General features: G+C 39.2%; 1 protein-coding gene across 3 annotated transcripts; it reads left to right on the plus strand.

Moving 5' to 3' along the window:
• The first annotated feature begins 672 nt into the window (after positions 1-672).
• On the plus strand, positions 673-12,349 carry LOC119129527 (stem-loop binding protein). 3 transcript variants are annotated; one of them, XM_037262876.1, is made up of 8 exons: positions 673-897; positions 3,832-3,954; positions 6,490-6,609; positions 7,511-7,582; positions 8,604-8,726; positions 8,864-9,013; positions 9,094-9,202; positions 11,910-12,349. In XM_037262876.1, exons 1-8 carry the CDS (start codon positions 842-844, stop codon positions 11,979-11,981), a joined length of 825 nt encoding a protein of 274 aa, XP_037118771.1. In that variant the 5' UTR covers positions 673-841; the 3' UTR covers positions 11,982-12,349. The 3 variants fall into 3 exon arrangements, with proteins under 3 accessions (XP_037118771.1, XP_037118772.1, XP_037118773.1); XM_037262877.1 differs by having other exon boundaries at positions 7,517-7,582; XM_037262878.1 differs by lacking the exon at positions 6,490-6,609.
• Positions 12,350-12,812: the final 463 nt, after the last annotated feature.

Genomic DNA, 12,812 nt, shown 5'->3' on the forward strand with positions numbered 1-12,812 from the left:
AAGTTACTTTTAGGTATTATGATTATTATTATTATTTTTGGCTGCCCTTGAGAGAGTACCTGAGAGCTATATAACTAGTGTTCAGACTGAAAGTAACAGAACAAAGTGAGTTTTTAGCATAATATTAGCTCAAACCACAAATATAGTCACACGGCATTTATGCTGAAAACATGCATTAACGCAAGGCACATTGCAGGGACTAATCAAGAAATGTATTACAAAGACATAAATATAAGGTAACAGACAGGATAGTTGATGCACGGTGTCATTAAATTTACAAAAGAAATTACCTTCTCTGCAGAAGAGGATCATAACGATGCGAAATCACCATAATACCCCAAAAAGTTGAATTAAAAGTTTGAAAAAAAAAACAAAAACTTGCAATATCTGTTTGCTCACACACATTCACACCGTTATATGCAGGAATCGAATTCACGGTGTCGGCACACAAGATAGGGAAGCGTTCCACTGCCGACACCAGCAGCAACTCCCACTGGACACTGCAGTGATAAAGCGGCGTAGTCAAGGCACATAAAACTAGCCCTTGTGCGGCGTGATGATTTTACAACACGACAAAATGCAGCGTTAACGACATAAATGGCCCTTAAATGTTCATAAATTAAACCACAACCCAAATAAAGATTTTCCTTTTAACGATTAAAAAAAACGTGGGCCTTGGAACCGCCCTTTCCGGTCATGTGACGTTTAGGATAGTTTGTTCCGCGCGTCTTCTTTTGTTGGCGGGTGTTTGTTGACTGCCAGACTCGGGGAAGGTTTGCCTCACGTTTTATTGTGACACTGTTATCCTACTTATCGCTGCCGTCACTTATAAATAAAAAACATGTCTGACCTGACCAGAGGTAGAAGATTGGATGATAACACCGAACTAGGGGACAGGTAACCATATTGAGTCGGCCTAAATTGTCGTGTGTTTGAAAAATATGGGCATTTACAGATTGATTTAATTACATTTAATGATTCTGCCTAAATCACTCTATTAGTGTTTATCGAGTACACTTGTAATGCGACGTTTGCTAGACTGTCGTTTCCGTGCTCTTTTGTTCACTCATTGTATAGCTTTTGATGTAGCTTTTTGTCTACTTTGATGGCAATATTTGCGGCGCTACTTGAGCTGGCTGGTCTTTATGCGTGTTAAAACATGTCCTCTGAGCTAATTGTATTTTGTGTATTTCATTCTGTTCGTGGAATTGATTATGTGGGTTATCTTGACGCTCAACATGGCTGGGTGAACCCAGTAAAGGCGGAAGTAGAAAGCAAATGGCGGGAGAAACAAATGGCCTCTCTTCTTGAACAAAAGGCACGATATACGATTGAGTTGACTACTAGATAAACAAATACGCGCGGTTTAAATGTGAGAGCTCAAATATCGCGATGTCCTCGCCCCACACACTCATACCTGGTATAAGCACCTTAGTTGTTCCCTGGCATTTTCCTCACCATATAAATTTTTTTAAATTTTTTTTTAATATTGTTTCGCACATATTATTACAGCAATAACAGTGCAAGGAGGGAGACGAAGCCTAGGGCTTGTAGAGAGCTCCACTCCTGTTATATATATATACAAACAAAGTGCAAACAAACAAAGTGCTGTGTAGTCAAATGTCACTCAAGTGTTTGAAAAATATAAGTAGATAAACAAAAGCATAACCAGCTAAATATTAATATTCATCATATTTATATATGCATATATACAAATGTGTATGTATACATAGTACATAAACAGATACACTATACAAAATAAGAAACAAGCGAAACAAAATAAACACTTAGCGATGTTGAAGCAATCAAACAGACACCAGGTAGGAATAGCTAAAAGGGAACAGAAGAACTGCAAACAGAAAATAACAAAACAAGGAAGAATCAGAGTATAAATTGTGGTTTAAGTTGATGTTCTTAGTATGGATCAGCTGAGTGCAGTGGAGTAAGTAGTAATTATGGACTGGTAGGATCATGAGTGGAGAAGGTGGTGTTTCAGGTGCTTTCTAAAAGCAGCCTGTGAAGATATGGATCGGATATGGATTGGTAGCTCATTCCAGAGTGATGGCTCTCTAAAGTGGATATTATATTGATGGCGTTATGTTCGACAGGAAGGTGGGTGGAGATTGTCCCTCTGTCTTGTTGGATATGAATGAATGTCTGATACAAATGTGAAGAAATTATGAAAAGTGGCCGGAAGACGGTGTTTCCTATATATGTATTTATGGATGAGTAGACAGGTTTGATGAATATTTACTTCATCAATTGACAGTAGTGAATAATTTCTAAACAGTGGTGCCGATGGTTCATGTCTATTTGAAAATGAGATCATCCTTAGGAACTTCTTTTGTATGATGAGTAATTTGTTGAGGTATGTTGGAAATGTGGCTGCCCAGACTATGTTGCAGTAATTGAGTAAAAGAAACAGGAAGCTATAATACAGAGTGAGATGAGCAGAAGGATGGACCAAGGGACAAACGTTTCGTGAAATACCTAGCATTTTCATAGATCTTTTGCAAACCAAATCAATATGTTCAGACCAGTTTAAGTGTTCGTCTACTATAACTCCTAGGAATTTGGTGCTAGTGACTTGTTGGATTTCGTTATTGTTTATGTAAATTTTGGTCTGTTCTTTGGGGTAAGATTTATTTATATTGCAGAAGATCATGAAGTTACATTTTTTTATATTGAGTGTCAACTTATTTGTTTTGAACCATTTTGTAACAGCGGACAACTCAGCATTCACACTTGCAATGAGGGAATTAAAATCATCATGGGTGGCAATGAGGTTGGTATCGTCCGCAAATAACAGAGGGAGAAAATTAGAACAAGACATGGAGAAATCATTTATGTACACCAAAAATAATAGAGGACCCAATATTGAGCCCTGCGGCACCCCAAATAGTATTTTAGATCTGTTGGAAGAACAACCATTTATACATACATATTGTTCTCTGTTGGCGAGGTAGTTTGTGAACCATTTCAGGGCATTTTTGATGTAGTTGTGCCTCATTATCGATGGGATTGCGCAGAAATGAAAAAGCCATGTTTGCTTCAGGTGGGAAGCGATCAGTAGGATTTAGCATACCCAACCTGCCAGCAAATAACTTAAGTTCACTGTGGCTGAGTCAGTTTCTATGGTGCTATGTGATTCCATTCCTTGTGCATGATCCAACTCTTCTTGCAGACAGTCTAGCAGCACCAATATTATACAAAAACGGGCCTGATTGCAAAAAAAATGTTGCACAATTACTAGTCATCCCAATGTGATCCTGTGTAGGAAATTATGAACAGATTGGTAATTAACCACAGCTATAACGTATTGGAAAAGCCAAGAGTTGACTTTGTGACATATTAAAATTGACTTGATTATGCAAAACACTTGTTTGGTAAATATCCCCCAAAAAATCTAGAAGTAGGAAAATACACACTGTAATACCTCAACATTTTACTGTTTAGGTTTATTAATCATGACATGAATGTTTAAGATCAGGGGAAGTTTGACAATAATTGTCAATTTTTGCACATGTCCTGAATGTTGTTAGCTACCTAAATGTTGTACAAAGAACAAGATGTATCGGAGTCAAATTCCTTGTTTGACATGCTCAAACATGGCAAATAAAAATTTATTTGATTTGAAGTTGATTTGACAAATGTACATCCTGTTGAGATATGTTGAGGGAATCCATCTGTTCTTCCGTTCATTATCCGAAAGGTTTATCCTCAAAAGGGTTGCGGGCATGCTAGGGTCAAACCCAACCATTTTAGGGCAGTAGACGCCAAACTGGTTGCCAGACAATCAAATGTTTCCCCTCCCCGCCCCACAATGTGTAGGTCTCATGGCCCATCACGGTGGTCCCACTGCAGGAAACGAGGCATTGATGGTAGCTTGCGCTCCAGGAGAGATGATGATGACGATCGTGAAGATGACACTCGCACGAACAACAGAAATGCCAGGTATGCATGTTTCTGTACTAGGACTGCATCTATTATTTCAAGGCTCAGTGGCCTAGTGGTAGAGTGTCCGCCCTGAGACTGGAAGGTTGTGGATTCAAACCCCGGCCGGGTCATACCAAAGACTATAAAAATGGGACCCATTGCCTCCCTGCTTGGCACTCAGCATTAAGGGTTGGAATTGGGGGGTTAGATCGCCAAATGATTCCCGAGCGCGGCACCGCTGCTGCTCACTGCTCCCCTCTCCCCCAGGGGATGGATCAAAATCACACGGGGATGGGTTAAATGCAGAGGACAAATTTCACCACACCCAGATGTGTGTGTGACGATCATTGGGACTTTAACTTTAACTTAATTTGTCGATTATTTTGTCATTTAACTAATCTGATTTAAAAACGTTCCAAAATTCTCATCCCTTTGTCACAATTGACAGTGTAGAAAAGTGCACAAGACGGATGCTGCGTGAACATTCCAGAGCTTTTTAAAAAAAAATAAAAAAATAAATACAGAGTAGTCATGGTGTTTTCTCATTTATCCTTGTCTTCCAAAAAACGTCAGCAACAAGTGAAATTAAGCAAAGTTGACGTTCTCATTTTTTAAATATTAATATAATTTTTCATTTTGGGGGCAATTATCATGTCTTACGCTATTGCAATCCCCACACAGTTCCCTTCATTCTAATTACTTGTTATACTCAATAAATGTAACTTTTGAAATGCAAGATGAAGAAAAAATAGAATAAATAAATGAAGAATGAATAAATCTGAATAACATCCATCCGTTGTCCGAACTGCTTTATCCTCACGTGGTTTGCGGGTGCGTGCTGGAGCTATCCCACCGGTCTTTGGGTATTTTTAATAATCATATATTATAATAACTCGACTTGCAGGTCTGATCCCCACACACACATTGTGTTTGTCACTCGGGGTGGGAATCTTGAGGCACCTCACGATTCGATTACGATTATAAAACGATTATTAATGCATTTTTAATTTATGTATATGATGCACTTTTCCCACATTTCTTTTTGTCTCACTGAATGAGCATTCATCACTTGCAGTTAAAAAAACTGCATTTGTAATAAGAAACAAAGAGTTGAATTAATTTCCATTATATTTTATTAACCATATTAGAAATATCCATTGGAATGGAAATGCATGAACATTTGAACTCTAGTGTACAGCTCAAGGTGCTTTTTGTGTTTCATGTGTTACAAATAAAACAAAAGTGCTCTCAGGCTTAAATGAGCGACTACTTCAGTACCAACAGCTCAAAACAGGAAACAAAAACATTTTGTATCAGCAGCTTAACAGTACATTCAATTTTCAACCAAATAAATGGTAGCATTTTGTAGAAAAATATTGTTTTTAACCACTCAAAAGTGCTCTCAGGCTTAAATGAGCGACTACTTCAGTACCAACAACTCAAAACAGTAAACAAAAAACAACTCTCATTTTGTATCAGCAGCTTAACAGTACATTAAATTTTCAATAAAATAAATGGTAGCATTTTGTAAAAAAATATTGTTTTTAACCACTCAAAAGTGCTCTCGGGCTTAACTGAAAGACAATGTGTACTACTACTTCAGTACAAACGGCTCATAAAAGTGTTTTTTTGCTTTTTAAACAGCAGCAGCCGGCTTTCCCACCTCCTCTGTAGGGTGGAATCGTGCTGTGTGACTTCTCATATTCGTTGTGTTGCCAAAGTATTTTATTTTAGCGCGACAAATCTTGCATACAACGTAGCTTTTGTCCAATTCATTTCCTCCGTCAACATTGTAGAATCCAAAATTATTCCACACGTCTGCTGTAAAATTTTTAGGAGCAGGTCTGATCTCTCGGCGAAGTGGGTTGAATATCTCAGGATCAGCCATGTTTTTTTTTTTTTTTTTCTGGAGGAGTGTACTGCGGAAGTGTGCGGAGTGTGCCGCTGTGCTCTCGGCATAGTGTCTCGGAGAATGCGTTTACTGTATTTTAGTTCCACTTTACTTGCCATTTTTAAATAATCGGAATTTGGATGTTTGCGAATCGTTCTCGATTCTTCCACGGCCGAATCACGATTAATCTAAGAATCGGAAATTTCCCCCACCTGTATTTGTCCCCATGACATGCAACCAAACGAGATGTCAGTGCACCTCAAAGTCAAAGTCTGCTTGATTGTCAATTTCTTCACGTCAAGACACACAAAGAGATCGGAATTACGTTCCCACTATCCCACGGTGACAAGACATAGTACACAATATATACATACAAGTAAACAACACAAAAAGTAAAAACAAGAAGGCACAAACAATGAATAAATAAGAGTGATGAATAAATAATAAATAAACAAATAACATAACAAATAAGAGGAGCAAAAATGGAGCAAGTGTGCATACAGCAGACAGTCAGAATATAGCGAAAAAGTACAGGACGCTACGCAGAAGGGGGGAGAGAGTTAAGGATCCTAACAGCCTTGCTCACTGGTATTTAAATAGAAGTGTTGGTTGATAAGTTTGTATTGTAACGTTTTATGGTTCCCTTTGGTTTTCTGTGCCAGTTTTACCACTCCAGAAAGCAGACGCCCAGCGTCTCGCATTGCAATGCTACACACTGATTGGGGCAGCCGGGTGGAGGAGGACGACAAGATGAGGAGAGATGTGCAGAGAGACATGCAGCGGTAATATACTGCTTCTCCTTCTCTGTGACATTATCTCTGACACGGGGATGCGCGGTAGAGACAGTATATTCAATTGATGTCGTGGTGAATTTGCCCAAAGGTAGAGATCTGGACCCAAGCGACATATTGCGGTAATGCATATTGATTTGTATCCCCTTCCATGTGCCACTGCTCAATGTGACATAAATGCCATCAATGTATGGCCAGCCCCAAAATAAAGTGGGGATGAATATATCTCTGTGAAATAAAGTTTATTTAAGTTGTTATATACAGTTCACCTTGCTGCTTTCTGTTGTTTGTATTGGGGAATCCTTGGTGTCTCTGCTAACCAACAAGCTACGGCTGGAAAGCTAACATGCCTACTCATGACGTGGGGGCAAACGTTGGCTTTGCATTTGGAATCTATAGAGCATATTTATTTCCTCCTGGGCAGGGAAAAAAAATTCTGTAAATAGCGTTATCACAAAATGAAAGGAAGATGTAGATGACAAACTGCTACACACAGCCGCCGCAGACCTAAGCCAAAGTCGAAACGTCACTAAAGCATACATCAGCAGCAATATTGGACACAAGCAATAAAAAGATGCATTGAAAAATCTTCAATTGCATATCAAATCCAATCCATCAACACTGGATGGCATAATCAAAAAAGCAAATGAAGACTGACTTTTATGTTGAACTCCTATTTGCTTTAAGAACTATAGATTGCCATCAACTACACCGAAGTTGCCAAATCTGATTAATACATTGAGTAAATGAATTCATGTCACACTTCTATCCTGGTCTCAAAATTTGAATAACTGAAATTTCAATGCAATAATTTTGATGCACTAATGTACAGTAAAATGTTTATGAATGGTATACTTGGTCATTTCTAATCCACTGTGTGTTCACTGTTCAGTTACAGGAGGAGGATACTTGCTGCAGAAGTCACCCAAAGAGAGAGAAAGACATCGTCTGGCTCTTCTAGCAGGTGTTGTACCTCTCTATTTGTGTTTCTTTTACATTCTTTGCATTCAGTCTGAATGATTTGTGATACAATTTTTGCAATATAAATACTGAGATTTGTGATTGCCAACAGTTAAAAAAAACTTTTTTTGTATGCATCTTGGACTATCATTAACGTATTTTTCGCTCCATAAGGCGCACCCTCATTGAATTTTTTATTTTAGAAATTATTTCATATATGGGCCGCACCGAATTAAAAGGCGCATGAAATGGAAGCTATACTGCAACAAACTGAGGTTGACTAGGATTGCGGTATGCATCCGCTAGCCAATAACCAATGAGCCCCCTGTAAACAATCGCGTTTCTCAAAGTAACTCCTATATAATGATCGGAACCTACTAATGTTCGATCTAACACATTGGTACTGCTTACTTATGGTTCCCTTCCATATCGATCCGTAAATTTACTCGAAACATTAACGGAGCAGCCTATTTTGAAATGAAATAGCCTCGTGCGTATAGCAGCTATCATTATAGCATTAGCCACCCACAAACTCCCATGAGGCTCAGCTCGCAGACTCCCATGAGGCTCAGCAAAGTGTCATGGCAGCCCCCCTGTAAACAATCACGTTTCTCAAACTCTCTTCCATAAAAGTGATCGGAACCGTCTAAAGACTGATTTAACACATTGGTGCTGCTTATGCATGATTCCGTTGGATATTGATCCGTAAACCTACTCGAAAACATTAACGGAACAGCCTATTTTGAAATGAAATCGCCTCGCGGGTACAACAGCTATTCAGTGACACCCCCTGACCACGGTTGCCGTAATGCTGGGAAGCGGTGCGACCTTGTAATTTACTAGTCGTACTGAAACATTTTGGCAGAGCAACAACCAGTATGGATCAACAAATTCCTCAATTGATCCATATCTAAGGCGCTCTGCATTATAAGACGCACTGTGATGTTTTGAGTAAATTTTAAGTTTTTAAGTGCGCCTCATAGTGCGGCAAATACGGTACTTAATTTTTCGCAATGATTCTGCAGCTGTGACTCCAAAGAGGGGGAAAACATTGAAATGGACGAGGCTGTGTTGGTACGACGACAAAAACAGATCAACTATGGCAAGAATACACTGGCCTATGATCGATACATCAAAGAGGTTCCCAAGTAGGTACATAGCAAAGACACACACGCACACACTTTAGTGTTATAGCTGTGTAGTAAGTTTACTGCTGGAAATATAACGTAGAGGGAAAAAACTGCAGCTGGAACCTTGTCTGAACGACTTTGTCTACCTTTTGCAGGCACTTGCGACAGCCAGGTGTTCATCCAAAAACTCCTAATAAGTTCAGGAAATACAGTCGGCGGTCCTGGGACCAGCAGATCAAATTATGGAAGGTCAAACTACATGCGTGGGACCCCCCAGCAGAAGAGGGAGGAGATGCCAATGATGTGTAAGCAAATGATTCACTTTATTTTACCAGGCCTAAACTATTCATAGTCTTTTGACATGCTTTGTGCTCTGCTGTTGCAGTGAGGAACTCCGTCTTGAAGACGTCATGGACATTGAGCTGGACTTTCCCATACTATCTGATGCTGGCAATGGTACTTGCTCCTTCAGCACTCACAGTCGGTCACTGGAGGTGAGTGGGTGAAGAAGCTCTTCTATGTGAAAGTACACATGGCACAGCGGCAAATATACTGGCACTGTGCCAAATGTATGGAGTGCCATTGGGCAAAAGTCAGAAATGAGAGTTTTTGTAAATGTGGTTTGTCACTTAATTCTGTTGTTGTTTTGGTCAATGGTATGAATGTCAGTGGTGCAGAGCTTATAAAATAGCTTATAAATAATTTGTGTCAACGATGATGGAGCCGCATTTCATGGACGTCACTAAACATGACGTCGCACCATTACCCCGCCGAATAAACGTACATAGCTGTTACTAACATTATAAATGTAAACTTGATTCTTCATATTTCAAGCGAGATTAAATAAAAGTCAAATATTAAGTAAATACTGTTACTTGCATGATGTCTAGGTCTGATAAACCTGGCCGTTCAGACAGCGGGAGACATTGCGAACATTGGGTACGTATTTGATCTAAGACCACATCGTATGAAAGTGACCCGAGTCTGATTTAAAAACAGTTTTTAAAAATCTGATAATGGTTGCACATGGGTAAACAATAAATTGAAATGGAGCCCTTAGTCTCCACTCTACTCATCCCAAATGTGTTCTGTCTCATTGACGTCAATGTGAGCACTCTAAAATGCACCTCTTGAAGAAACTTTGAAATTCCTGTAAAAGTTGTAGAAACCCTTCAAAAGAGTTTAAGCTGGTAGAACTGCAAAGAGGGACTAACATATTAAACGCTATGGATTAAAAAGGGAATGTTTTTCAAAGTCCCAATCGAACTGAGCTGCAAACAGTTGCAAGTGTTTTTGAAGGTAGTGAATGTTGGGCTCTCAACAGGGTTCGTTCAAGGTCGTGAATAGACAGACCTGGACATTTCTTGCTGCAAGGGCATTTCAACATGTGAGAAATTCCCAAGAAAAAAAAAAACTATTGCTGAACATCTGGCCATGTTGATGGGTTAACATGCTAACAAATACCGTAATTTTCGGACTAAAAGTCGCTCCGGAATATAGGTCGCATTAGCCATAAAATGCACAATAACGTGAAAAAAAACATATATAAGTCGCTCCGGAGTATAAGTCGCATTTTGGAGGGAAATTTATTCGACAAAATCCAACACCAAGAACAGACATGAACGAGCAACAGGCTAAACGATAGGTATGGTAACGTGACATAAACACAAACGAAGAGCTGAGAACGGGCCTGACGTAACATTCAGAGTTATTAAAAAAAAACTATGACATAAATAACACGTTTATAAAACCATCTGTGTCACTCCAATTCATTAAATCCATCGATCGTCCTTTGTCAACAATGGGTGCGCGTCGCTGACGGCGCTTGCACTTCAAAATATTCCACAGGCCCATATAACGATATATAAATTAGATATCAAATAACTATTATATAAGCAATAATATTATCAAACCATCTGTGCACTCTATATCATTAAATCCATCGATCGAATTCCTCGTCCTTTGTCAACAACGCCGCGCGTGCGCTCTGACGTCAGCCTCGTCGTTATTCCACAGATCTAGTATATAACTATATTGTAGCGTTAACAAAGTACAAGGAAAGACGTGGGTTAGGTAAACGGCTCTTTATTTAACAAAACAAACTTCCAGGCGTGTGGCGGCGTGGACTTCCAGCCACGGAGGTGGAAGAGAGATCCATAGAATAGGACTGGGCGTGCGTAAAAGCCATGACCGAGCCCCATCCACCATCCCCGGACAGCCACCCGGCCGAGCGCCGGCCCCCGACTTCTATCCACGGAGGTGAAAGAGAGCTCCGTAGAGTAGGACCGGGCGTGCGTAAAAGCCAAAATAGTTTTTCAAACCTTCTGTGTCACTCCAAATCCTTAAATCCTTCAAACTCTTCGTCCTCCGTGTCACTTAGAAACAAAGCCGCTAATGATGCCGGTAGTACGTGGGGCCCTTCGTCATCCCGTGATCAATCTTTGTCCTTTTTGAAAACAACCGCTGCGCCACGCTGCTGACGTCACTTGAAATCCAAATTACAGGAATCCCTTGCTACATCGCGGTTCATTTATCGCGGTTTCACTTATTTCTTTATTTTTTTGAAAATTTTTGAACAAATCTACATATAAGTCGCTCCTCATTATAAGTCACCCCCCCACCCAAACTATGAAAAAAAACACGACTTATAGTCCGAAAATTACGGTACATACAGCTAATGCTTCAGTCGTTTGAGGTACTGTATTTGCTGTATTATACCACAGAGGAAATCTGTATCAATTAGCAGACTCACACAGGGACCACATGAGCAGCAGAGTGGCTTCTGTGGCCCAATGAACTTTATTGCAAGAATTGCATATTTACAGGTAGTGCCAAAATCTTTTAGTAGTAGCCAAAATTTATATGTGCATGCGGGAAACACTGCAGCCGTAAGGTTTTATTTAATTAAAGACATTACGGTCAATTAAAAAACATGCATAAAATGCAAAATATCAGCTGATCAGATCTGTGTAAAGTTTACTGGCTCTATACTGTATTTTATTACATCACACAATATCCATTTTAGAAAATTACAAGATAACATTGAGTTTCATTGCATTGACTCCATGAATTCATAATCATGAATTGAGGACTGTCACAGCAACTTTTGACAATGACACATAGTACATAGTTCATATTGATAAAATATAGATGGCGCAACGTTCCCGCATGAAGTTTTTAATTGAATGTTATCTGTTCCAGGATGATGACTGTGCTGGAACTCCTGTCAAAATGCAGAAGACAGACACCACAGCAGAGTTTGACATGGCATAGCTGATTGCTTGTCCTGTTGTTAAATGTTCATACTAGTTTAATATTTTACATTCACTCCTCCAACAATATTTATTTGATTTTTTTTTTTTCTTAAATGCAATCCTTTGGATCCTCCAGGTATAACCCACGACACATGCACTCTAAGCAGTGCCTTACTAAAATTACGAATGACTCAGGGATTGTTTTCTTTTGTTTTTTTCAGTATTATAAGAGTTTAATTGGCTTATGTGTTGCTGTTTAAAGATTCACTTGAAACATACATACGATGGTGAACTGTTGCAGATAAATGTAATACAAATATGTTCCTTTTAATGGATCACTGTTGTAAAGCTTGATTTCATTGTATACTTTTAAAAGTGGGAAGGACATTTGTCTGTTTTCTTTTTTATAAGAGAAATTGAATGCGTTGAAATGTTTGCTTTATTTGTAATAAATAAATAAATAAAACAGCTAGTTTGTGGTACCACGATGAAAAGAATTTTAATTTGACATCCGAGCACCGCCTCGGTCCATGCAGGCTCCACTAATCATGCATTTTACATTAGTTAATCGGGCTTAAGATGTTAAGAAGTTTGGTGAAACAAATGGCAATACCGCTTTAACTTAGGCAACAATCTGGTCAAAAATCAATATTTATTATTACATTTTCATCATGGATGTACTGAAGCCTATCCAAGCTGACTGAGTTGCCATCGCTATACAAACAGCCTTGCCTAACGTTAAACCCCCACAGCTCAATTACCATTTGCAGTGCTCTAATAATGTAAATAGGTAATTTTATTTTTAATGTATTATTACAACCTCGCCAGGCGGCTCGGTGGCGCACTGGGT

This window comes from Syngnathus acus, chromosome 10 (genome assembly GCF_901709675.1).
Source record: "Syngnathus acus chromosome 10, fSynAcu1.2, whole genome shotgun sequence".
NCBI classification, from domain to species: Eukaryota; Metazoa; Chordata; class Actinopteri; order Syngnathiformes; family Syngnathidae; genus Syngnathus; species Syngnathus acus.